Genomic DNA, 26,331 nt, shown 5'->3' on the forward strand with positions numbered 1-26,331 from the left:
GTGTGTGGCTATCCGGATAATGTGGAGGTTTCTCGCTTCATGTTTGAAATTAATTGGACAACTTTACCCAATTGTGTTGAATCTTGATTTTTCATGTTCTACTGCAAAAGACATTTTGTGTGAAAACACCAGAGAGCAAGTCAAATTAAAAGAAGTAATACTTTGTGATGACTTCAAGACATCAGAGCAGAGCTTAGCGCCTTTCGTAACCCGTAACCCAAGGGTGCTGTCCGAATACAACTCAACCCTACAGACAGCATAATGTTTTAAATTCAAACCAAATCCATGTCTAAGTCTGGCCAGGCAGACCAGAGAATTTTGAATCTAAACTCGACTATAATCTGACAAACTTGGACTCGGACGACCCAAACCAGTAGAACAAACATGGAAACTCAAACAGATTCTGATCGCAATTGCTTGGCCTTGGTATGTGTAGTCCACCTGGGGATTTGTCTCTGGCTGCTCTGGTTCCCACTGAGTCACGACACAAGCGAGTCAAGTACTTTTCCTGATTCTCCCGAGTGTGTAGGTACCCTTGATGGACCACTGCTCCATTGTTTAAGTCATGTAAACTACTGTCTGCAGTCTCCTGGCGTGTGATATCATTGTTCCCTTTGCGGTGGAAACACAGTTCTAAATTTGACTTTGGAAAAGAGAGCACCAATCCTGGAAGAAGCATATTTCTGGACCCAGAACAGATCTATGGTGTAAAGCGAAGCAAAGCTCCTGAGAGGTTTTCTGACTTCCTGGAAAGTTCATGCTAAGTTAACAAAAAATATACATGAGCTTTGGAGAGTCAATGATGTGGTTTGGATGGGAACCACATAATGTTTTGCCTGTTTTTACAGCTTATCCAGGCCTCTCCGTGTGTATCAATAGCAATTTGGGTTAAAAACCATCCGCTCAGCTGTTGCATGATGGGAGGGGGGAAAAATGAAAGCCGGGAGTGAGACGAGGTTAACAGTACCTCAATCCTGTAGATGTGTGTATTGCCAACATACTTGGCATCAGATCAAGGTGAATCTGGTATGAGCTGGAGAGAGTGTGTGTGAGAGAGATGGAGAGAGTAATATGTGTGTGTGTGTGTGTGTGTGTGTGTGTGTGTGTGTGTGTGTGTGTGTGTGTGTGTGTGTGTGTGTGTGTGTGTGTGTGCGCGCACATGTGTGTGTGTGTGTGCATTTTCAGCCCTCATTAGTAAACCCGGGCCCTGCGTTCACAGTTTGAACACACCACTCCTCCCCTTCTCTTCACTCTCAGCCTCTCAGCTAAATGAGGTTAATAAACTCAAGCGTTTACTACCCCCCCAACGCTTTTCCCGTCATCTCCCCCCTACCTCCACCTCTCGTTGCACTCCTCCTCATACTCCTAAGCCTCCCTCGCTCTTTCATCTCAGCTGAAGCTCTTTCTTCCTCCTTTCCTCACCTCTTTTTGTTATTGTCATTGTTGCGGGGCGAAAGCTCTGGGATTTCCTCCCTGTGTTTCCCAGGACAGAGCTGCAATTACAGCTCAGGAGAGAAGAAGGCCAGCTGTGTAGCCGAGTTGGGAACGGAACACAAGAGTAATAGGGAGATCAAGATGAGGGCGCCCCTGCGAGGCAACGAGAGGAAACTGCTTATATTTCCTCTGCAATATTTCTCAGTCAGATCAAAGCAGAGGCATACTTTTAGACCACACGGCTGTTTTGAAGCACTAGGCAGGGTCATCTTGACCAAACTGGAATTACAACCATCATAACGAATAATGTGTAATGTTTGGACCTGAACACCACACACACACACACACACACACACACACACACACACACACACACACACACACACACACACTCAAACGATTGCCATGGCAGGAACAAGCAGCGATACCGAGGAAATGTGAAGAATGCATCAAACAGCCTTGGGTTGTGTTATCTTGGCATGTGTAGAGGGACATCCTAAAAGAAGAAGAAACACAAAATATGATTGGGAAGATCACACAAACATCAAGGACAAATTCAGACAGCTGTGACCTGTATACGTGCAGGAATGCTGTTAGTGTTGTTACGGCTGGCCATGTAGTAGGACGTAGAGTGGCACTGTGTGTACGTCTACCCACCACAGGCTTGTATATGAATGTGTCTGTGGTACACACATGGGAAAACACGCCTGTTAACCAGAAAGTACTATGATTAAGGCAAACGTACATGCCATGGTGCTTCATCAGAGTTCATCAGGTTAGGGAATGTATGTGGGAGTGGCCTCCTCCAGATATGATGCTTATATCACTGATTAAAACAATTTGTATGAGGTTTGGAAAAAATCCATTTGATGCTTTAAAGTGATGCAGATGTCACGATTTTCAGGTCATATACATCCAAACTAGGTCATTACCATTGTTGTTGGTGTAAGTCTGAGCATGCTGCAGATGTTTGGCCTTTAATTAAAAGGTCTGGAGGCTTTTGTATGGACCCTTATTGATCCTTAGTTTGCTGTAACATGCATGGCTAGAAGATCTTCATCCGGTACAATTTTTTGTTACGATCTTCGCAACATGCTGTCAGATACTTTGTGTTAAAAATACAGACGTTTCACTTCCTGAGGCAGCAGTGAGCATATTTGTATCTGACTAAACCCACATCTTTGTGTAGAAATGTTTTCAATGTGTTTGCATAGATATCGGATCATTTAAAGGTCCCCAGAATATCTCCAGAGACTGCCAGTGACTTATTTTGGATGTGAGAATCATGAGTGTGACTTAAACTGGACTCTAATAAGAGTATTCATTTGCATGTTTCATGGCTGTAACAAAGCCTGTGATTGATCAATAATCCTCATTGATTTTGACACCTCTGGCCCTGGTGCAGACCTGAATCCAGGGGTGGATCCAGGGAATTTAGTCCATTTCTTTTAAAGTTAAATCTCAATCCAAATCAGTAATATCAATATATTGATTTTCACATCTTCAAAAACAGTTTGTGATTGGTTGATGCTTCTGCCACTTCCCTTGACCAAGGCACTAGGCTATAGGTTGGTCCAGCCTTGGCAGAGGTATGCACTCTAATGAGCCCCAAGCCAAGTGACCCCAGCCCTCATTTATACATTTGTTCTTGCTGTGTGTGAACAGACTGAAACCATTACGGTGCATGTACCATCTAATGGACACTTATGGATCTCAGCGCACATTTTAATGATGGGTGGCTCAACTGGAAGCTGACCCTTGACCCTGGCAGCGCTGCCGGGTCCCTGATCCACGCTGGATCAAGCTATTACCATGACTCTGATATGTGCCTGTACAACTTAGGGCATCAGCTGCTTGCGATGCAATGTTTCCTAACAGCTGTCGCACTGTCAGTGTCTCTATGTGTGTGTGTGTGTGTAAAACAAAGAGAGAGTGATGGCAGCATGAGCCCCGGCCCGGCCCATGGGACAGTGGGAGAGGAGCAGACGGTCGTGTCGTTTCACTGGAAACATATGGTGAAACTCAAGTGTGTAATTTACCTATGACTACGGGTGGCCTGGAGCAGCACACACACACACACACACACACACACACACACACACACACACACACACACACACACACACGTACATGCACGCAAGTGTACACGCACACACAGTGACAGGGTGTAATTTACCTGGGGCCTATGGGTGGCCCAGTATCCCATTGCACTTGTCACACACACACAGACAGCTCAAACACAGTTCAGTGTCTGACAGACACACAGAGAGAGTGAAACTAATTTCCCCAGGCCTGCAGACAGCAGAGTAAGAAATCACACCATGACAGAGACGTTAGCCCTGAGATCCACAGGCAGAGCAGCACAGAGAGTCAGACACAAACATACTATATTGGCCCAGTGGAAGAAATTACCCCCAAAATCTCAACCTGTGGGAGTAGCTGCACACCCTGTATCACATCCTCTCCAATTCATCAACCTGGCTCCTTTTCAAAGCCGCCACTCTCCCCCCTTAGAGAGAGGGAGAGATAAAGGTCATGGGAGCACAAGCGAAGGGGAGGAAGACAGATTAGAGGAGTGTGTCCCTCCCTTACATTCCAGCGCTGACCTTCATCGTGGTGTGGCACTGTAGCTATCATCGGCCCACCATGCTTTACAGTCGGTGGTTATTGAGGGGTGGGATTAGAGCCTCAGACGGACCTGCATGGTTCACCCCAGCTCCACCGCTATGCGTGAATTTGAGCCTATCTGGTGTCGCGCAGAGACTGACAGACAGGTTGTCCCAGACATTTACAGTTGGCACTAGTTTGAGGTGTCTGTCTGTGAAGGCTGATGTGATAGCATGTCTGCGAGTGGCTGCGTGTGTGTGTGAGCGAAAGTGCCGGTGTTTGATCTCCTTCCCCAGCCATGGGGCTTTAACTTCACTCCAGGTGCAGAGAAGTCAACCTGAGGGCATGAGAGGCACATACAGTCCAAATCGGCACTGTGAAGTACACAGAGACACATGCACACTCACGTGAACTCAGAGGCAGGGAGTTCCCTTGAAGCGGTAAGTCAGACGGAGTAACTTTGTGGTTTCCAAATGGTTTACCAGTGTAGTGGTGCAACAGTGGAATGTTTGCAAAAGAACTGGCAACGTGCTGTAGGATAAACATTTCTGTTACCGCCTCCGTAGGCGAGCATCAATCAGGCCCCGGAGAGAAACACTGTGGATGAGAAATGAAAAGGTGAAAGGGACAGCTGGTATAGTGGGTAGCGTAATGACAACGTGCACAATGTGCCTTTGGGTCTACTGTACACAAACAGAGGGAGCTGGATTTCATAGCAGAGGTTCAAGTCAGGGATCGGGGCAGAGAGCAGGTCCTAGGCTGCTACAGAGACTTTGAGATTTGAGCTCCTGTAGATGAAAGATGATGATCATGAGAACAACCTGAAGAAATTCCCTGATCCCCGGTGGCAGTGTGTGACCAAATGTAGAGCAATAGGACCAAAGTCTCACAGCATGAACACGTCAACACGTCCATCAAACTCTATTGTAAGAGTGTCAACTTCTCTCCTCCTTTCTTTCTCCTCTCCATCAAGCTGTGTTGGACTTGGATGTGATTTTGTGGCATTACAACCTTGTTTGGATTTGGAATATTATGGAACATTTCAGCTTGAGTCAGACGAGGACAACGCTCAAGAGTTTTGGGTCTGGATTCAAAGATCCCATTTAGCTGGGCTCCCAAACGAACCAGTAGGAATATAGTGTGATTGTTACAGTGAGGATGTTTCTGATGATCCAACATTGTAATAATCAGGACTGTTCCTTGTGTGTATAAAGTGTGTTTGTGTGTTACAAGAGTGTTTACTGAACCTAGATGGTGAGACAGCGATGGGTTGGCTCATGACGACACACGCTGTTTATGATATTAAGTGAGGTGGAGACTGAGGATGGGTGTAAATGCAGCGGTTGGTCCTTGCGGTCGGCCCTGCAGATCAGCTGTGGGTTGATGGAAAATATGCAGCTCTGTGGCTCACAAAGCTCCGGGACTGAGAACGGCTGCTGCAGAGGATCAACAAGTGGGTAATCTTCTCCCCCGGAGGTTAAGTAACCCATTTGACATTCGTATCACACATCATAAATTCTTCTCAATAGTCTGTGAATTGGTGTTTTGATGTTAAAAGCACTTGACAGCTTTCAGGACTGTAAAATGTAATGGTAATACTCTCTCTCTTTATCTGCCTGTATCTCTGTACTGAGACGCTGTGTGGTCCGTAATGAGCTCAGTAAACATCTGCTACTCCTGTATTAGAGACCATTTTCTCCACGTCTCATCCTGTAATATGGAGAAATTAGAGTGCAGGGACTCATTCAGGGTGTTTACACACACACACACACACACACACACACACTCAGACACACATACACACACAGCGTGCAGACATAACATAAGGAGTCCAAGTGTTTTTATACTACCCAAGTGCTGCTCTAACATACCATCTCAACACCACAATTTTCCATCCACAACAGTAAAATGCTACTGGGTGTCCTTGTTGTTTGCTCCTTGAATTCCAGGTTTTTTCCCAAAGTGCAGGGTACACTGATCATTCCTTTTACTCATATACTACAACATTTCTTTCATCTGTATCGTAGGATCTTTCCCTCAAAACATTCTCACACAGCACCCAACAAAGGCTGTTACGCAACCCCCTGGTAGAAAAAGCAAAGTCTGTAGATGAATACTGTCACCTAGTGTCGAGTAGGGGTATTACTTCAGGTGACGTGCAGGTATTCTACTACTGCGTTGGGAAGCAGGGTGCCACAGGGTGCACACTGAGGGGGAACAAAGTAAGACAAAATCCTAGGGGCTATAAGATCACAACGTTCTCTGGATGATTAGATGTGTTCATATGTTTTTGTAGTGCTTATTAGTAGACAGCAATTCTACTAGTGCGTTCCTTGCCCAAGCATACTTTATCAGTCCGGTCCGAGATTTGTTCCTTGATACTGATGTAGTACATATTAAGAAAGTAGGACATTTTTTTAATGATTTAAAAGTTTGTCCAATTTGTTACTGGATGTTGATCTGCACCAAATTGTAATGGTTTCTACCATGTTGCCAAGCACCCAACCTCCGACCACATCTTGCTACCTAAGGAGCAGACGTAGGTGTAAACACGACCTCCTTGGTGGAGTTAGGAACATTTAAATACACTTTACTGTACACACTCAGGGGAGAACACACTCAGTACTTCAAGAGCTCAATAATCACTTCATCGGAACAGATTTTATTTTAGAAATAAAATGGATCTGCTTACTGGTGATACTTCAGAGCTATGGACAAAGACTCAATGTACAGGTGACAAACAAAGATGGCGTAACCCCTCGACTTTCCACGCAGATTCCTCCATATGTCCAATGACGAGACCGCTGTCAACCTCCTGGATGAACTTCCAGTTGTCACATTCCTGCGTGTCCCAAATCCGTGCACACCTGCCGTGTTTTTCGTGGGAAAAGTAAATGATGTCCGTACTCCATTGACCCTCTTCATTTGCTGGTCTCCTGCTGGACCTCACGGAGGATCTGCTCCTCGAGTTTGGAGGTGTCGTACTCCTTCAGCATGTCGTACTCCACCCAGGGCTGTGCCCACTTCTGGGCGTGCTCCATCTGCTCCGGGGTCAGGCACAGGTCGAAGCGGATGCCCTGGACGTTGAACTTGGGGCGCTCCCACCTTTTGGACCACGGCTTTGGACGCATCTTCACCTTGAGCTGGTAGAATAAACAGAAACTTTTTAGCAGTGTAACTCTACTACATTTTGGTTGTTTTTCCTTTTTTTAATATCTCCTGTCGGTTTCTCGAGGGACTCTCACCTTGTTGACCGGCACCTCTCCAGTGGGAGGGAAGGGCACAGGCTTGATGTCTGGGTCCACAGTGCTGTAATGAGGAAGTGCGTCTCTCAGGTACATCAGGTCATCGTCCAGCCTTTTCTCCAGCTTCAGCACCTCAATCTGCTGGACACGAGGGCTGTACATCTCATAGCGGATCTCCACACCTGGGACACACACAGACAGGAAAGTGGTGACCTCATCACTGAAACAGAATTCTGACTTGAAGCAACAGTAAATAACACGTCTGCAAGTCACATACAAGCTATTAGACCACTTTCTGACTGAGGTATCTTAAGGTCACAATGGTTCAGGGACAGGGAGTCACAGATCATTAGACATTACTAGAATTATTATTATTAGAATCCACAAAGACCGTCTACTTTGTACAGGAACACAAGGAACTTTTAGGCTCACCTTGGTTATCGATGATGTTCCTCAGGACGAATGTGGCTCCCAGTCCCTTGCCTCCCCTGTTGATACAGATGCCAACAAAGCGGTTTGCTTTCCCACTGGCATGAGGGTCAGCCATGGTCACGGCTAGGATGCTCCCTTCAAGAAACCACCATTAGTCCCAAAAGTGTGTAAAACATGCCAAGAAAGTACAACAAAGGTATTGATGCCTTTTTTGTTTAAACGCAACATTTAACAGAGTCTGCTTCACTATAAACACTGCATCGTTTTGATTTGCATGACATCATATCTTTTGTGCTGAAAAGGGGTTGAAGTTGTGTCCAATTGTAATATTAGTTGCTTAAGTGTATCTTGAATGCATCGGATCATTGATTAGGGATAATGTTAAAGATTACAGACGCACACATGTAGTGTTTTTTTCTGTGGGAACGTGGCTGGAGATTATTTACGCTGGCTTCTTACCCACGTAGAATTCGGGAATGTTAAGGACTTTCCGTCTGCGGATCATGTCTTTGCGCTCCATGGCAAACTTTAGAGGATTCGTTCTCTGTCGAGGAGGAATAAACTCTGGGCTCAGAAACCTGGAGAAGAAGAAGACGAAGAGTCATAGAGTCAGAGAGAGAGAGAGAGAGAGAGAGAGAGAGTCAGAGTCAGAGGGAGAGAGAGAGAGTATATTCTTCATATCTCTCTCTTCACTTGTCTGTTTTTACAGGTCATTAGTGTAACACCTTCATGAATTCGTGAATAGTAAGTAAACTCTTGGTCTTACTTCCGTAGAGACGCCACACTCTGCGTCTTGTCTATGATGACTGGTTTAGGTGGAGGCATGAATTTGGGTGGCTGCTCCCCGCCTGGGCCCGCACCAAGACGACATACAGATGTAGATAAAAACCCTGCAAAATAAACAATATAACATATTGAACAACTACTACTAAATACATTAAATTAAAAGGACAAATAAGGACAAAGCGTGAGGCTATAACACACCGACGTCTGCTACTTGTTAGTTAGCTCTCGCTGTACTTTACCCTTTTTCGCTACCGGACAGCAAATTAAATAATATTACGAAGAAAGTACAGCTCTCAATTGACTTACGTTCATTTGTGCGCTGAAGGTTTCTTAACAATCGTAAGGAAGACATCAGTTTGTCGAGTCCCTTAGCGTAAGCTGCCATGTTTGACCTTCTGTTGTCACATGGAAAGCGGTACGGAAGCCGCGCAGGGCTGAAATGTGTGTAACGCGTTTGCCATGTGGTTTATAAATCTGTCACAAGATGGCAGCAACGTTCCATATGTTGTACAGTATAGTACTAATTGCACAGATGGGTTATCAAATTAATAAGTACCTGATTTTTTCTAAAAGAAATATCGTGAATCAGTGACAAAAGAGTGTTACGCAAATGTTAACTAATCTTTGTAATGTAAATGTTCATGTTGTTTGCGTTAAATAGCATTCAAACATTATGGAAAAGGAAATGATTGGGATTGATAATGATCCTGCTGATTGTTATATGCTGCATTTTGGTTTGTGTGTACTGCTGAGAATCCATATTTGTACCCATGAAATACCTAAAAACAACTTACATCATTTAGAAATGTCAGATTGTGACGCACACTTCTGATATAACGGCAATATAGGGATAATCGATTAACAGACTAATACGTATTTAACAGTTTGTTGTTGTATATTCTTTTAAATATCATGATGTGATTGCTGTGTTTGTGTGCAGCAGCAGGGACCTCGGGGGAGTGACGGTCCTCAGGTGGGCTGCCTGCCACCACAACATGCACAACCCCACACACACAACACGCAGTTACAAACGCTCCCAGAGTTGTGAGCCACCGCAGCCACCCACACAAACCTCGATCCTAGTCTCACTCCGTGTGCAGGGGGAGGATGAGGTGAAACGCAGAGACCATGGGAAGCCTCATCTCCTGCAAACGACGCAGAAAGTGAACCCCCTGGAGCCGATGGTGGACTTTCTACTGCTACGGGGAAACTCCAAAACTGTGAGGCTTCAAGGATGTTCCTCTCAGATGGAACTTTCCCAGCCGTCAGTTTTTCGCTCTTGTTGGGAATAACGTGCCTGGCCGCCCTCTGCGATCTCACCCAGGGATCCTCAGACTTTACAGGTTGGGAATCATCATTTATTATCATTAATTGTCCTTTCTATTTTGTTTGTTGATTGAAAGAACGATTTCCTAATCTTGATCAATCTCACCTGATCCAATCTGATAATAACGATAAAGGGAAATCGGTCCCATGCTGCTCTACAATGGAAAAGTAGCGATCATGCTTATCACAGCACGATATCAAACCATTTAATACCACAATAAAGTCAAATATCTCAAAGCTACGCATGCACACATCCTAGTAGTATTACAGCAATGTGATTAGAGTGGAGTGTGTGTAGGACCCGTGCCTGTGGCGTGCTGCAGCATGTACCCTCAAGTGATTTCAAGCGGCTGAAAAATCCAGACTGAACACAACTTTAACATGCGGAAAACACCCGTATGTTACTATGGTTATCTTCTATTTTGGGGGGGGGGGCAGATTTTGACACACTTGTTGGAGAATGACCCACAATGCATGCATACACACTTCTAACAACAGGTTCTCATTCTCAAAACCAAAACCCAGGGATTTATGGGTTGTCTGTCCAATCAGCGCTGCCTTAGATTTGCAACACAGAACACACATCCTATAAATGCAACTGCAGATAAAGACAGAGGATAATGGGAGTTAATGTGTTACTAGATGGAAACTATTGTCTAGACCTGCTTCATCCATAATTCAAATGGAAGAGTGAAGTCAAATATGAGGCTGGGAAATCATGTTTGTTTTCTGTTTGTTTGTGATGGAATACACATGTGTGCTAAGGTAAATGCACCAGGTAACAAATAGTAGTAACTCATTCTAATTCATTTCTCTATATTGTTTAGCTCTGTGCTGCTGGGCCCAAAGGCATTAAGCCTACAGGTTTTGGTTTACAGTGCTATAAAACTGGAAGGCAGCATTGTGTGGGTGTTAATTGGTCTCTAATGAGTCTAATGATTAGAAACGAGCTAACTAACACTACAGGAAGATGTGCTGAAGACTAAATGTGTATGTATATGTGTGTGTGCCTGCCCTAACTGGTCGCTCAAGTGAGATGAGTGTAGTGAAAGTGGATTTTTGTAAGTTGTGTGCATGTTTTGACCGTTTGTTTTGTTAATATAGCAGCAAAGAATACTAAAACCTGTTGATTTCAGATTTCTCTTTGGATCTCAGGCTGTGGCTTACGTGTGAATATTCAAACAGGAAGCATTGAATTTGCTGAAATCTCATTTTACATTTTTTCCTATGGGGCGGGGAAGCAACCTGGTTTGCAGGTTGAAATTTCTTCTCTTTAGTAAATGTGAGTGAAGGCTCTGTAGGGACACTGATGTCAAATCTACACATGCAATTTTCTCGGCCCACTCGGGGTGTGTGCGAGATGCTTTCCCACAAAAATGCTGACCAAGCATCGGTGTGAATGAAAGGAGAAAGGACTTTGTCTCAGAATACCTCAGGGACAAAGAAATCTTTCAGTCCACACATTCTTGACCAGCTGGAGTCTCCCTGGAGACCAAGAGCAGCACTTTGATTGACAGGTGCTGCCAGAGCATGCCGGGTGACAGAAGTAGCAGGGTTAGATCCGAACATCTGTCAGTCCAACCCGTGTCTGTCAATGGTTGGATCTGTGATGGTGAAAGAGAGGAGGCAGACAGAAACAGAGGCAAACCACTCAGTCATGTGGACTAACCTCAAGGCGCAGGAGCGAGCAGACCGTTTAGTCACAGTGTTGATGGTGGTTAAATGCCTGTGTGTGTGCGCTTGAATCTCCAGTATGTTTGTATTGTTGGGAGAGTTCATCAAAGCAGTTTTGTATTTCATGTTTGAGCCTAATCCTGAAATGAAAACAAATGGCGTTGGGGGGTAATTTAATTTCATCACTGCCTCTGTAATCATCCACACTTGCCTGCATGGTTAATTAGAGGTGTTGAGTTTGGTTCAAGTTGAGATACCTTAAGGTTTAAAATAAAATAAAAAATTCTACTCTCCTTTGCTGTAGCCCTACTGTGCACATGCAGTGAAAACATGTCATCTTCTGAAAAGCTCACTGTCTTCTGACTGACCTGCTATCAGTTTGTTTACATCATACACTTCATGTGTACAAGTTGATGTGATTGAAATTGGCACAAATTGAAGTATGCTTGTCCATGTAACAGACCCAGATATATAATTGTAAAACACTTAACACTATATGAATCAATAGTATTGAGCGGATGTAAACGTATGAGACGTACGTGAGTGTCAGGCCCAAACAGGAAACATGATGTTGGCCCTCACCAGCTCCATACTTGGAGTTTGCCTAAAGAGGTGTGTAGGCAGGAACATTCAAATGTGTTAGATGTTGATGCAAATATGTCACAGAACGGAAGGAGTTTGTATTACTGGATTGCTTTTGGTTTGAATCTCAAGTTGCGCAACTTTGACAGCGTTCAACTCAAAATTCTGCTCTATTTTTTTTACACTATAAAACGAGGGAAAGTATGGAAAACAGAACATTAAGCATTTATAGTTTTAGATTTGATTTTTAATTGAATTTTGATTTTGTTTCCTTTTTAATACAAAATCTGGACCGTATCCCATCACAAACATATACAGTGTGTGTGTGTATATGTGTGAGTTTGAACTAAAATTGATTCTCATATGTTTGATATAGGAGTCAGCTTGGAAGTGATGATTGCGATTAATGGCTGCAACAATAACAGGAATTGAGCGACTGGACTGAAGCTCACATGCGTCCATCAATCAAAGTACAAACTAAAAATTGAACTGGAGACAGTTTTAGAGCCACTACGTCGTTTATCGGGGGTTGATAAACACCAAATTGATGGACGAAATGTGGAACATTCCCTACAGGCTACAGTGAAGACACTTTTCTTCTCTTTCTGTGTCATAAAACCTCGAACAAAACCCAGTTGAACTCAGTCAATGAGATGTGAGGCTGTTAAGGGCCAAAGGGGTCAACTGAGGTCAAATCAGACTAACTAATGTGTATGTGTGGGGGGTTTAGGGGGCTTATCATCCATCTTGCTTTTGTGTCCTCCTGTCGATCCCGTCACACATGTTGACCACGGGGCAAAAGGGGGAATCATTCTACAAAATCTAACCCCAAGAGGTTGAAGATGTTGGGTAGTTTTATAGAAGAACGACACTTATCAGTTATATAAAGAATTCTGTTCACGACATTGGTTTCAGCGATTAATCGATCACATACAGACATTTTGAGTTTCTGCTTTTTGATGCAGCTTTTGTTTATACTTTTTTTCAGTCAATTTAAAACATAATTACACACAAAAACTTCAGATCAGCTGATTGCTTCCCTATGGACAAGATGTCTAAACTCAATCTGACGCTGCGTGCCAGCACATACACGAACATGCAAACTCAACTATGACCAAAACCCTATGGGCAAGTACTGGATTAGGCTACTACTGCCTGCCCCCCCATACGCACGCACACACACACACACACACGCACACAAACACACCCTTTCACTTAATACTGAGCGCCACTCGAGGCCCCTTTAATCTTAATCCGCAGATTTTTGAGTGGACCTGGATAAGGGGAGCACACTGAACCCCATGCTCCCGCTGCACAGCTCCCCTCTTAGCACCTTCCCTTCACTCCCCCTACACACACACACACACTCATCAGCTCCTCTGCCTTCCCCCCCTCCTCCTCCTCCTCCTCCTCCTCCCTGCCTCCTTGCTTGATGCTACTCCTCCCTGGGGCTTGTCTGATCACTGTTTCTATGTCTGTGTGCGCCAGGTGAGCTCTGTCTAAACAAATCCTGCCTCCCGCTTGTTTTGTCTACTGCGGCGTAGGCAGGCGGCTCTGCAGACAGCGCGGGCCTGGCATAAGGCTGCTTTTCTCTCTCACTGAATAGAGAGGAGTGTCTTCAGAGAGCAGCTCTGAATGAAGTTCCCAAAGGAGTGAATTGAGTGAAAGGATTCTGACAGATTTTGATAGGATTAAAGCTCTTAGAACTGCAGATTGCAGGGTGAAAGATTCTCTCAGTGTGTACATTTTGTTGCTATTACCTGAGTGACTTCACTATATAAGTAAATTAATGTATTTATAAAACCCTTATTGTTTTCTTGCAATTTAAGGTGAAAGATTGATGTATTGTATGTTTGAGTAATGAATGAGACAGAAGTGTTTTGTGTAGAACAGTAGACAATAGTATAGAAAATGGCAAAGCGGAAGTTACAGCGGGTAAAATAAGTATTGAACACGATGTTGGTAACAACCCAAGTAATCCATATATACAAAGAAACCAAAACAAATAAGTTCAGAAATTAAGTTATGTGTAATAATATGAAATAACGCAGGGGCAAAAGTATTGAACACAAAGAATATTTAATGTCAATAGCACCTTTGGAAAATATATTTATGTAGAAAAATGGTGACTTGTTCGATCCTTATTTTGTAAACGTGACCTTATCTTCATGCAAGATGTAGCAATAGCTGAGAAATATTGGTTATATATAGCAGTGTGAATCCCCTGTTCAAACTTTTTGCAGCAACAAGATACATCACCATAACCAGATTGGAAATGTAACAAGGATTTGAAAGTGTGTCCCTCTCTGCACGTGTGTATGTGTGAGTGTGTGTGTGTGTGTGTGTGTGTGTGTGTGTGTGTGTGTAATTTTGGTAGCAGGGTGGAAGTCTGACATTATAGTGATGAAAGACATGACCTACTGTGTAAGTTCCTCCTCCTGGCTACAAATAAGTCCATAAATAAACACACACACGCACACACCAACTCAGACAAAGCTTGACAACATGTCTCGGAACAAAGTGGTGTTGGTGATGAGAGATGCCTGTTTATGACAGGAAACGACTCTTCCGCTCTGCTTATGTGAGGTAAACACGAGGTAATTTAATTATCCCACGCTGCACTACAACAGCTACAGCAAATTAAAGTGCTTATTCTAGTGTGGAGGTGTGCTTATTTATATAGAATACAATTACCTAAAAGTTGATATGGGTGCTTCGATAACATGCTGATGTTGACCAATTAAGCAGCAAGTGTTGTGTAACAGTTGTGTCACAGTCTGTGGATGTTGTCAGTGAAGACCTCAATTCTGATCTGTAAAAGGGGGGCCCTGCTGAAAAAGTTTGGGAACCACTGCTTTAACCCATAAGCATGTAGTTTTCCTTATCCAGACAACATATCTGGATATACAGTACAATGCATTTTGATTCAAGTGGTAAAAGATCCCTTAAAGACAAATCTGTGTGCCTGCTCCTTCAAGTCCTGGCTTATAAACCATATTAAAGTCCACCAATCAAATCAAAATCAGTTTATCTTGTTGCCAAACTATGTGTGGGAAGAGAGCACATCCGGAATAAGGTAATGCTTGATAAGTAATTTGGCAACAACACATACACAACAACACAGACTCACAAGTAGGTCACACTATGTTTTTCAGTCAATGTTCTGCTTGAATGTGATAGTATATCCATGAAATAAGGAGAGTTTCATCCATGTGTGTTCTTTCTAATCAAAGACAAAGTAGAATTTCCCACTGAATGAATTCATTAGTTCATGAATGAACTGTTGCTTTGAGGGCCACAGGTGTGAAGTCACTTGCTCAGTTGCTCACTCGGCATTTTAGCAATGTAGTGATGTGTTATCAGAGTGCTGACCGAGAATGGGCTGCAAGAAATTCACCAAAATTACAATAACATGAGTGAGAGCAGGTGCCACTTTAATTTAAATAGTGGATAACTCATGGCAACTCAATTTTGAGTAAAACCCGTAAACGAAGCCCAGACTTTGCCTTAATAACAGTTTAAAATTCAGTACCTTAACCTCAATTACCAACACAGGCTGGGTTTTAACTACCAGCTGAGGTGCGGTGGATGTGTAATTCTCTTTCTTAATCAAGGTTTATAATCAGCCAGTCAGCTCTTAATGTGATAATCATTATTTTGCATTGACTTCTCTCAATCCCAAACTCACTCTAGTGTTGTAATAATGACTGTTATTGGGGAGAGTAGGGGGCTGTCTAATTTCTAAAACATTTAACTGCGAGGATCTACAGTATGTTGACATTGCAGGCGTGTGTTTGCACATGCCCCATCGCCATAGTGAAAGGTGTGAGGAGGATTTTTGAGTGACATCCTGGCATCTTGCTGCACGTCGCTATAGGTTACAGTTATCAAGGTTCTTCTCGTCTCAGCTCTTTTCAGGCAACAATTTTGTAATCAATTAGGAACGCGGGGCTCATTTGTCATATTGTGAACACAGACTGCATTTTTCCAAGTAAACGTCATTCACATGGAGAACAGACAGTACGCTGAGAATCAGATAAGACATTGTTTGAAGGTCTAATAGAAAAATAAACATAGCAACGGTTGAGACCTGCTTCTGCAAGTCAGCAGAGACTTGAACCATCCAGTTTATATGGGACAGGTTGTACAGATTTCCATGCTCCAACAATCCATTCACGTGCATGAAACACACCGTCATCCACTTTTGCTTCCCTTTGCTCCAACACTACTGTGCACATTGTGTGAAAACATGCCATTTTTTTTGCTCCAACGCTTAGCTGCTCTGACAGCACAAGCTTTGACACATGACCAATGCCCAGTAAGAACTGGGCGCATTTCTGTAGGCGGCAACTTCAAGTTTGTGCTTGTGCAGCTTGGAGAATCTCATGCTTTGATGCCCCCCACTCCCACCCTCCTTACCCCTGTCTCCTTCTTTTTCTCACTTTTCAGTCTCCCTCACTCTGCTGCCTGTGAGCTGATTTATGTTTGATTTTGAAGTCGGTGTGTCCGCCTTGAACCAGCCCCCTTGCCTTTTTCTTCTCCCTTCATCCTTCAGCCCTCGCCGCTCTCCTCATCTCGTGTTTTCTTCAGCACAGGATAATGAAAGAACAGTGCTCAGTTTTTCTGATTTGATTAGACCCTTTAGAGGGAAAGCAAGAGAGAATGAGAGATGGAGAGGTAAAGAGGTGGGGCACAGAAGGGCCAGTCTGAACAAGGAGGCATTGTGTAGGCCCCCCAACTGTGTCGTACTGACAGTCTGCATTACAGCACGCTACAGCAGCCTGCTCCCAAAAGCACGGATAATCTGATGCTTACTGGCCCCTCTGGTGAGCTCAGGTAAGGGGAGGGAGCGGGGGGGACACACTTGCAACACACACACTTAGAGGAGGGAGTGTAAGCATGACTCATTTGTGCCCCATAAAAGTTTGCTCCATTACCAGCGTGATGTCATCCCAATGTCAACAATAACAACAGCACTCTATTTATTGAATCTATTCTATCTATGATTGAACAGTTTCTTTCAGTATTGTATACAGGTTTTTGGCTACTGATCTGACTAAGCAAATTGCATCTCTGCTGGGTTGATGAGTTTGTGGTGTTGTGGTGCACGAGGAAGCAGTGCTTGTTTTGTTTTTAGAGTAGAGACACGAGGATGCAGAAAGCTCATTAACCAGAATGAGAATTTCCGTTTATGGAGTGGCTCAACTCAAGGACTTACCATTATTTAGCTACAGCTGATAAACTCTGTTGCCAGTGGTCGTTATCTTTCACGTCTCGAAGCTTTTTAAGACTTGTTAAAAATGTTTTTGGGCATCAGTGATCAGGGATTTGTACCCTGATTGCGACGCCCAAGGTTCCATCTTCCATTCCTACGTCTGTTCACTATTCTACCTGTTAGGATTGCCCCCATAAATGTAGGTGACTTAACTTGTAACTTGATGGTTGGCTTGTTGTGTGATTATGGTAGTGGAATTTGTCAACTGCAAGATCTGGGTTCGGTTCTGACTGGGAACGTTCTGCAGAGATGGTACTGTGTGTTCTCCAAGCGCTTATCCAAAGACACACAGGTTTGCTGGATTGAAAACACTAAAGGCCCCAGCATTCTCCAGAAGACAAGGACTACATAACAAAAGAACAGGCCAGTGAACACGTACTTAAAACCCAGCATGCAGTACAGGCCTTTCAAACTGGAGGAGAAGCAAAAAATGGTCACCTGCTACCAAAGGTAGCAGTGAAAGAGGCGTACAATCGATGGAGACAGGAGTTGGCTAATGGGGCTATACTTTAGTTGCTCCATCAGAAAAGGAAATCATGAATGGACCAAAAGCCACGACCAGCCATGTGATATTTGGGCCAATTATAACCCGAGTTAGATACCAGAAGTAGAAAGAGAAAAGATTGCCTTGGGGGGCCTTGCACAAAGACACACAGAGAGAGCCTGAATGGAGCATCTTGATCCTTGCCCTGAAAGTTCTTCTCAGTCTGAATTATTCTGGCTCGTCTTTCAAAGGAATACTTTTTCCAACTGTGCTCTCCTTAACACTGTGAAACTGTGAATGTCATTCCTGTAGGTGTGTCTGGGATTGTTGTAAATGGAAGGGGATCTTCCTGTGGTCATGCTGCAGGCCTCTGGAGTTGTGTCATTGCTTGTTTTCACAGCGCGGGCCCTCAGATAAGCTTGCTAAGTCTCCAGAAGGCCCCACCCTTCAGTGCCCACCCACTCCCACTTTTTTTTGTTGAAGGAAATACCTCTCCTTTTTCTGTGTTTGAACCTTGATAGAGGTATTCGCTGTCACGGTTTATGCATTAAAAGTGATGAAGTGGTTTGTTCGAGGGTGTCGGTGGGGTTTGTGAGGATGGGTGTGGACGGAGGCAGACGTAGAGAAAGACAAAGAAATTATGGCGCACGTGAGAGGCTAATGCAGTTACTGTGTCACAGTTGTCCCAGACAGGAAGTAGACAGAGGGTTTTACTTTTTAGTCTCAGAAATCACAGTTGTTTGCCTTCAGATTCAGACAGTTACACGCCTCCATACATGATTGCGGATGGTGCATGTTCTGAGCAACAGGGGGGACTGCCCACTATAGCAGCTTCATGTCGTGATATCACTCCTCTTCCTCTACTAAGTACTTTTTATAGTTGTTATTTACCATGGTCAAAATGCGGATATTTGAATTATCTATTGACTGCATTTGTTTGTGTTTGTCAGGTGCAACACCTACAATGAACTGTGAGGGCAGTAGTGTGATCTTTGTCTACATTTCCAGGACACGCTGACTGAGCACAGCTGGATTTGTTTAATTGCTTCACGCACCATCTCCATTGTCAACGGTGTCGCTGTTTGTTTGCCGTTGTCAGAAGTAAAGCGCAGTAATCTCTTCAATTGTAGCCATATTAGTAACGACAAGAGATTTGTTCATGTTTTGGCCCTAACATTGCACCCTGGATATATTATAGAGCAGAAGTGAACGCATATTTGACATTAAGGATTAACCTGTCCTGAGGCTACTTCCGCTCCACCCCACCAACCAGATAAAGCCAATCCATTATGGCGGGGCTGACTCAATAAGGATACATCTGTCTCTAACTATGTGACAATACAGCTCTCACACACTGATGCATCTGTCCACTGTTGGCTGGACTGTGGTTAGTAATGAGCCAGTCTGGCTGCCACCCAACTCTTTCACACCGTAAATGTCACCATTAAAATGACAGATCTCTCTCTTCCCCCCATCCCTGCTTTCTCTTTCATTCTGTCACACACTTTCTTCTTCCAGTGTGTGTGTGTGTGCGTGTGTGTGTTTGTGGGCGTCTGGTCATGCAAGCAACAGGGAGGGTGTTTCCCGGAACCTCTACACCCCTCTCCCTTTCACCCTTCACCCCAATATCCCATCCCACTAAATGATAAGAACCACATAACGCACACATGCTCAGAAGCTCAGCGTAAAAGTGTCTCCTTGCCTAGTGGCCTTTGACCCTTAAGGGTTATGAGGAGAGGCACGTGCTGACAGGGGGCATGTGAGGGCAGGGGAGGGACCTGTGTTTTGTTTTCGGGGATTCCCGGGGGGAGACTTAGCGGCTACTTTCCAACTGTGAAGCGATCTTCAAGCTTGGCAGATGTTTCATAGCCCCTCGGGAAGGGCTTAGACAACAGACCCACAGGTGGATGTCCTCACATTGTCTGCAGGAGTTGGCTAATGTGGGAAACTCAAACCTTGCTTTCAAGTCATTAAGTTGTAATTCTAAAGTAAGCTCCTCGTGCGGTTTACTTTAAGTTCGACCTTTTAGCATGGATTTGTTTTCTTTAGTGTATGTGGATTTGAAGAAGCAAGCGGAGCCGCTCTGTTAATGTTCCCCTTCAGGGCACAGATTTCTCCTGGATGTATTACACGATTACACCCTTTCAGCCCTTATTTTTATTAACTACAATTTAAAGCTCAACCTTAGTTTTGGAATTGTCAAAAAAAGCACTTTGGTTTAGAAAATAGACATCATGCTGTTATCAAATACCACTTTCATATTCAAACCCTGCTTGACTCAGGATAATGAACATTCTGACTGCATTTTGCCCATTTATATGATGGTTCCAGGGTTTAATCATGTAGGTCTATACACATCACCACCTAATATACAGTAAATGCTCTGTGTTTACAAAGCACAGTGTTTCAATTAATGAAAAGTGGTGACTGCAGTGTTTCTGCCAACCCAGAGACACTACACTGCAGAGAGTGCAGGCAAAGTGGAGTAATTACGGGATTTATTGTCTTGACAGCAGGCCTGTAGTAACAGCTTAATGCACTTCATGATGCGTGGGGATTAAGATTCATTAACGGTTGCTATGGCAAGACATCAATCTGAGGTCAACTGCCTGTTAAGTTGTTGTCTGTAGTCGATGCAGTGTGTGAAATGTCATTGGATGAATTTGTTACAATCAATGGAAATCTCTCTGTAGGAATGACTTCCGACAGACAGAGCCAAAAGTCATTTAATGCTTTTCTTCACTGTTTGACTCACATTTGGTGGTCAGAGTTTCAGAGTCTTAGGTCACAACACACTCAAATAAGTTCACTTTACATATTGGATGCACAGAGCATGACATGAACAAATAAATAGGCTGTGTGTAGGAAAACTGAGGGTTGTTGTGGGTAAAGGTTTGTTGTTCATGTCCAGAATGTTAAGGGTTCATGTGTGTGTGTGTTTGTGTAGGTGTGAGAAAGCTCAGCGGTCGGGGGGAGGAGGAAGGGACCAGGCAAGCAGAGTGTTTGTGTTTGTGTCTCCAGGTTTAATGACTTCAGCCGCTCGGGCTCTTCGTCTCTTGGGGGAAGAAGCAAGAGTGTGGGAGCAACTCAATCATAGCAATTAAGAAGGCCCACCCCTGCAAGTGTTGATACACACCACGAGATAGACGTGTGTGGTGATCGAAGAGAAAATCTGGACACTGGTGGTCAGTCAGTTCAACAAATACGTGGGACATGGTTGAAATACATTACTGAATTTTAAACAATGTGAAAAATGTGGATCCCATCATGCAAGTTATGACTTTATGCAGCCTTCATCTCGTCTCCTTCTCTCCTTGTTCTTTTCCCTTGGTGCCTCTGATCTGCTCTCGTTTGTCTCCCACCAATCTCTTCATCCATTTCTGCCATTAAATGAAGCCTATCGGAAATACTTGCTGACTCACAGTTTGAAGGAGGGCAGCCTTGTTTTCCGGAGTGGGCTTAGTTTGATTTTAGTGCAAAGTCATACAAGCTTTCAACTATAACTGAACTATATTCTCTGCTGGGGTTAAATCCAGGAGACCAGCCTCATGTGAGTAAGCCCCTTCAGCTGACCCCCGCCCCCATTTCATAGCGGTTTGTACAGTGTGTGTGTGTGTTATGCGCTCAGTAAGTACACTAGAAAGTCTATACCACAGCCGTACTTACAGCCATCACGTGTCACCCATTAACACTGTCATTACAATAGTGACCTCCTTTCTCACACACACAACATGCTGCCTGTCATGTACAACCAAGTCACCTACTGTATTTAAACTGAACATATTGCAGATGTGGATTTTCTCTTTCCCTCCTCCACCCCTCCTGTTACTCTTGCTTGGTGAAGGGAGTAGAACTTCCAAAATGGCAAGACTCTTACTTGCTGCAATTGAAAGCGTTTTACTGAGCTATCCATTCAGTCATTTAAATGGTAATCTTGCTCTTATTTATGCCAATTTTAACTCATGCACTTGCAAATATATTTTCCATCTCTGTCCAATAGTGAGATTAGGAAGAAACAAGGTTAATCCCAAATGTGACTGTAGTAGAAGGACTCATGGATTGTAATTGGTGGAATGCAGTGTATTTGAAGAATGCATGTTTCCCCATTTTTTCCCCCCTTCTTTAACCATCAAACGACTTACACTGAAACTAGGGTCAGGACTCATATGTCTTATACTGAGCTCATTCCGGCATTACATACAGTATATTGTCTTATATTAATTGTATTAATTGTTGACATAATTGTATAAAGTACTTTAAAAATATAAAGTACTGCTCTCTAAATTCAGACTCAGTCAGGGAAACATGTGATTGCAAAAAAGTTCAGTTGAGATATCTTGACCTGTCCAAGCCATCTCTCACATAGAGTGGATTTTGATGACGTGACCAGGAAAAGGCAGAAGATAGCTCCAACAATTGTTCAGGAATTCATGGACATACTGTGTGGCTTTGTTTTTCTGCCTGTGCATGGTAAAGATAGCAGCACGTATGACTTCCACTTTGACTTTTTATTCAATCTCAACATTCCAGACCCGTGCAAATGTTTTTGATGTGCCTGATTAGGTACAAACGAGTGAATGAGCGCCTCTCTGTATTTACATCGGAACTGCGTTAAGGTTTTGTGCATGTGTGTTTGGGTTAATGCATTATGTATGTTGGCCGTTTAAATGGAGCTCTGCAAAAATGTGGGAAGAGGGAATGGAGATTCATTCAAATGCATAGTAAAGCTAATTAATCATTGCTGCTGGAGAGGAATCTGTGCTTGGATTTTGGCACTTGGAAGAAGCAGGTGAACACTTTGCGGTGCTCATTGAAGACAGTTTGAGAGAGGGAGAGATAGACAAAGAGAGAGAAGAAAACTGATGCTTTTTTTAAGCGATAGATCACATACTTTTCATACCATGTCTTTTCTTCATCTCCCACTTGTTAATTCCTTTCCAGGTCAATCAATTTTAAGTGCTTATCACATTAAAAATTGCAATGACCCAACATCTCCAGGATTGACATTTCATGATTCCAGTGTTTGTGTGGAGTAACTGATCGTCATTAGCGGCACTTCATCACTTTACTTCATCAGTGTTACTTAATTGAATTACATCAATACAAGTTTGTTTTTACATCCTGTACTTTCCTCCTTTGCATGCAGCTTTCTGTTGATAGGCTGTGAAGTAGTGTGTTTCTTTGGACTGGGATCTTATTTCATGTCTCACATGTCATACAGTATGTTGAGCTCTCGAGTCTAAAGAGGTGAGCCCAGATTGTTGACCACATGTGAACCAGGGCCCTGGTCTGCATCATGCCGTGATCCCATCATGCCCTTTCCCCTGGTGGCTTGTGGAAGAAAGTAATTACTACAGGGGCTAAAGCCACCAACTCTGACTAGTGGACTTCTGCAGCCACATCCTGCAAACAGTGGCTTCTCTTTTTAAAGATCCCCACAGTAGTCGTTCTCTCTCTCATGTCCAGTATGATGAACTTTTGCAGGACACATCACCCCTAAAACCTCAACCATCTTAAATTCCTTTCAGAATGATAACATTTAATTTTGTAGGAAGTGGCTCTTTGTATTTCTCTTGATCAACCTATTCGCTTCCCTATCACCCATCTTTGTCTCTGGTTCTCTGGCCTACTCTCTCCCTCTTCATCTCCACACGTCGTTTAGGAAACGGTCTTCTCTTGAGTGTTGCCAGAGTGCCGCCTGCATCTTTGAGGGAAACCTCTGCTCTGCTCAGTAATCACCACTTAAGGGGAATTCCTTCTGCAGCACCAGGCCTGCAGCGCTACATCTTTGAACATTTGATGGTTTGATGGCTATAATTTGCTTAAAATAACACCAATAAAGTCATGAAACTGTAAAGTTCCAAATACCTAATGTACCAAGATGAAACAAGATTCAGCCTTTGATTTAGTAGCTTTCAAGAAATTCATGGTTGGTTAATTTTTATGGAATGTGTTTTAAGGTGTTGTTACGGATTTATCTTTCTAATATGATTGAGCTCTTTGAAGTGGTTGTAACTTAAGCTGTTCATTCATACAGGCTGTTGCTCCAGTAATTATCTAAGCACACTTGGACAAAAACAGGGAATTTTTTTACTTCACATGCACCATTGTAACGTCATTAACACTTCACAGGACAATGCATTGCTCCTGCTCTGTGCTCATCCAATAGGAAGAGGCTGTATCTTTCAAAATGCACGGGGAAGCCCTGAGCAGACAATTAGAGGAGACAAACAAACTCTACCTGAACTGCCTCTGGAGTCAAACCTCCCTCTCTCCCTTCTCTTCCTCCCACCTTCCCTCCGTTCACGTCAGAGAACACACTGGTTGTGCTCGTTCCAAGCTGACACTAAACACCTCAGCGTAGCCGACCGTGAGGAGAATTAGTTAGTTTTTCCTCCCAGCCTGACCTGAAAGGGGAGACAGGTGAGATAGTAGCAGAGGCTCCAGCTGGGGAAGAGAGGGTAGAGCTCTATATGTAAGACATTGCAAAATTCTCTGTTGTGGATGAATATTTCCAAGCACACAAAGTCATACACAATCACTCACAAAGCTGTAAGCTAATGTTTGTACCAGAACTCTCCTGGGTTTTGTCTAATCACTAATTCCAAAGGAGGAAATCCTTCTCTGACAGACCTTTTTCTCTCTCATGTTGACACAACACAGCGGTCCGTCACTAATCTCCATCGTAGCTGACCCCCATTTTATCAGGGTCAGAATTTCGGGGCCATCATATGACCACAAATGAGAAGCTAATTATCACAGCGGCCTCAGATTTCTCGCTTTATGATCGGTTTAAAGATTATGGGTCTAGCTGAAGCCCCAATTATGACTGAAATGAAGACATCACATGATCCAGTCTGTTGTGGCTTAGGGATACAAAAGGCAGGTGCAGTTGTCTGTATCTACCTATAAAACAAATCCCTATGCTGCTTTTGCATGGATTAAATGGACCACAAATGCCTTTCAATCGACTTCAGGACAAGGGTCGGCCTGCTTGTACACGAACAGCATCGTGACCGCAACCTCCTGTCTTTTAATGGCCGAATAAACAAACCAGCAGACATAATAGTGTGCTGCTTTTGTCAAGGAAAAGGGCAGAGAGCTAGTTAAGGTAGGAGTCAGGCCCCACATGAAAAGAAACAGGGAGGAGAATGGAGGAGGAGAGACGCCTGGGTGTTCCTCTAGTATTGTTCAGCCTTCTGCCTCTGAGGGACACCTGTCATTGGCTCGGCGGTTTACACAGGTGCCTTAACCCCGCCTAATAGTTGGCCTTGAAAGGAGACTTCAGTCAACAGGTAGCGTGAAGGCAAGAGGGAGAGGGAACAATAGTGACACTCGTGAAGAGAAGCAGGGAGAGAGAGAGTGTGGGAGGAGGGAGAAGGAGTGTGAGATGGCAAAAGGGAGAAATGAATTCTTTACAAAACACCTCAGGGTTTGTGTGAGATAATCTGTTTGCACTCACATTTTTAGGGCGGAGGAAGGTGTATAAGTGTGTTTATGGTTCTCAAACTGTTGCTCAAGGATCCTTCTGCAATAACAGCACAGTGAGTGACCGGCCCACCTCATCTTAAGATTCCCCTCCTCTAGTAGCCAACAGACATTTCTTCTTCACAAGGCCTGTGCAAACTCACTCATCTTTGGCTCGGCCTGCTCAACCTCCTTTCATAACCTTGGCGTGGCCGTTGCCATGGTTTCGCTGCTGTACCCGAGGCTCGGTAACTCTGGCAGCAGAAACTCCTGCTCTCCTGTGGCATTGGCAACCAGCCCTTAATAATGTGATACTGTCACAGAAACACCACACACCCTGGCTTCAATAGCATGCAGAGAGGCTCGTTCCTACCACGTTGTTTGTGTTGACGTTTTGTATATGTGTGTGTGTGTATGTGTGTGTGTGTGTGTGTGGTCTTGCTGCCAGGGGGAATGCCAAGTTCCCGCTCACCCTCTGTGGAATGCAGTAGGCGAAGCAGACCTGTGTGAGACTGGAGATTACTGCAGGAGAGAGAAACAACTTGATAAGCCCGCATAATGAAAAGAATGAAACGGAATGGCAGTATAGTCGTCATCACACTCTTTGGGCTCTTTTCATAACTTTCTTATCACTCCAAACAATCTGATTATATAAACCCTATTTTAGACTGGCAATTTGATTGATTTGCAATCATTCTTGCCCACTCCTACAGGTTGTTCAGTTATGAAATGACATCATCCAATGAGAAGATAATGTATTGGAACTTGGAAAGTTCCGCACAGATTTTGACAAAAAAGCTGGAAAACGTGGTGCAAGACCAAGGACAAAATCGCCTGTTTTTTTGAAAGTACTATACCTATATCACAAAATTTACAATCAATAGGCATACATAAATTGTGTTACAGATAACGTTACAGATAAATAAAAAAAATGTTTTAAATCGCGGCATGCTATGATGTGATGTAATCTTGAAAATGTTGAATTGTCCTGTCTGGTAGTGTGAAACAGTGAGCACAAG

General features: G+C 43.7%; 3 protein-coding genes across 3 annotated transcripts in view; 1 reads left to right on the forward strand and 2 right to left on the reverse strand.

The window, feature by feature from the left end:
- Positions 1-26,331, reverse strand: part of prdm1c (PR domain containing 1c, with ZNF domain) — a 134,237-nt gene that overhangs the window by 31,999 nt on the left and 75,907 nt on the right. The gene's annotated exons all lie outside the window — the stretch shown is intronic.
- Positions 6,688-8,915, reverse strand: mrpl19 (mitochondrial ribosomal protein L19). Its single transcript, XM_076165252.1, has 6 exons — positions 8,811-8,915; positions 8,485-8,608; positions 8,178-8,296; positions 7,719-7,853; positions 7,287-7,468; positions 6,688-7,184 (listed from the first exon to the last, which is right to left on the reverse strand). The coding sequence occupies exons 1-6, from the start codon at positions 8,887-8,889 to the stop codon at positions 6,963-6,965; spliced, it is 861 nt and encodes a 286-aa protein (XP_076021367.1). The 5' UTR covers positions 8,890-8,915; the 3' UTR covers positions 6,688-6,962.
- The window catches only part of eva1aa (eva-1 homolog A, regulator of programmed cell death a), a 61,014-nt gene continuing 44,197 nt past the window's right edge, over positions 9,515-26,331 (forward strand). The window contains exon 1 of the mRNA XM_076165433.1: positions 9,515-9,847. Coding sequence (XP_076021548.1) covers positions 9,739-9,847 — 109 coding nt within the window. The 5' untranslated portion in view covers positions 9,515-9,738. The remainder of the gene's footprint in view (positions 9,848-26,331) is intronic.

This window comes from Genypterus blacodes, unplaced genomic scaffold (genome assembly GCF_046128005.1).
Source record: "Genypterus blacodes isolate CSIRO-AG114 ecotype Tasmania unplaced genomic scaffold, CSIRO-AGI_Gbla_v1 ptg000143l_1, whole genome shotgun sequence".
NCBI lineage: Eukaryota > Metazoa > Chordata > Actinopteri > Ophidiiformes > Ophidiidae > Genypterus > Genypterus blacodes.

Coding starts and splice junctions, on each gene's coding strand:
- mrpl19 (XM_076165252.1), bottom strand. CDS start 8,889: ATGGCAGCTTACGCTAAGGGACTCGACAAACTGATGTCTTCCTTACGA. Junction 7,469..7,718: donor GAACATCATCGATAACCAAG/GTGAGCCTAAAA, acceptor TGTGTGTCCCAG/GTGTGGAGATCCGCTATGAG. Junction 7,185..7,286: donor GAGAGGTGCCGGTCAACAAG/GTGAGAGTCCCT, acceptor TTATTCTACCAG/CTCAAGGTGAAGATGCGTCC.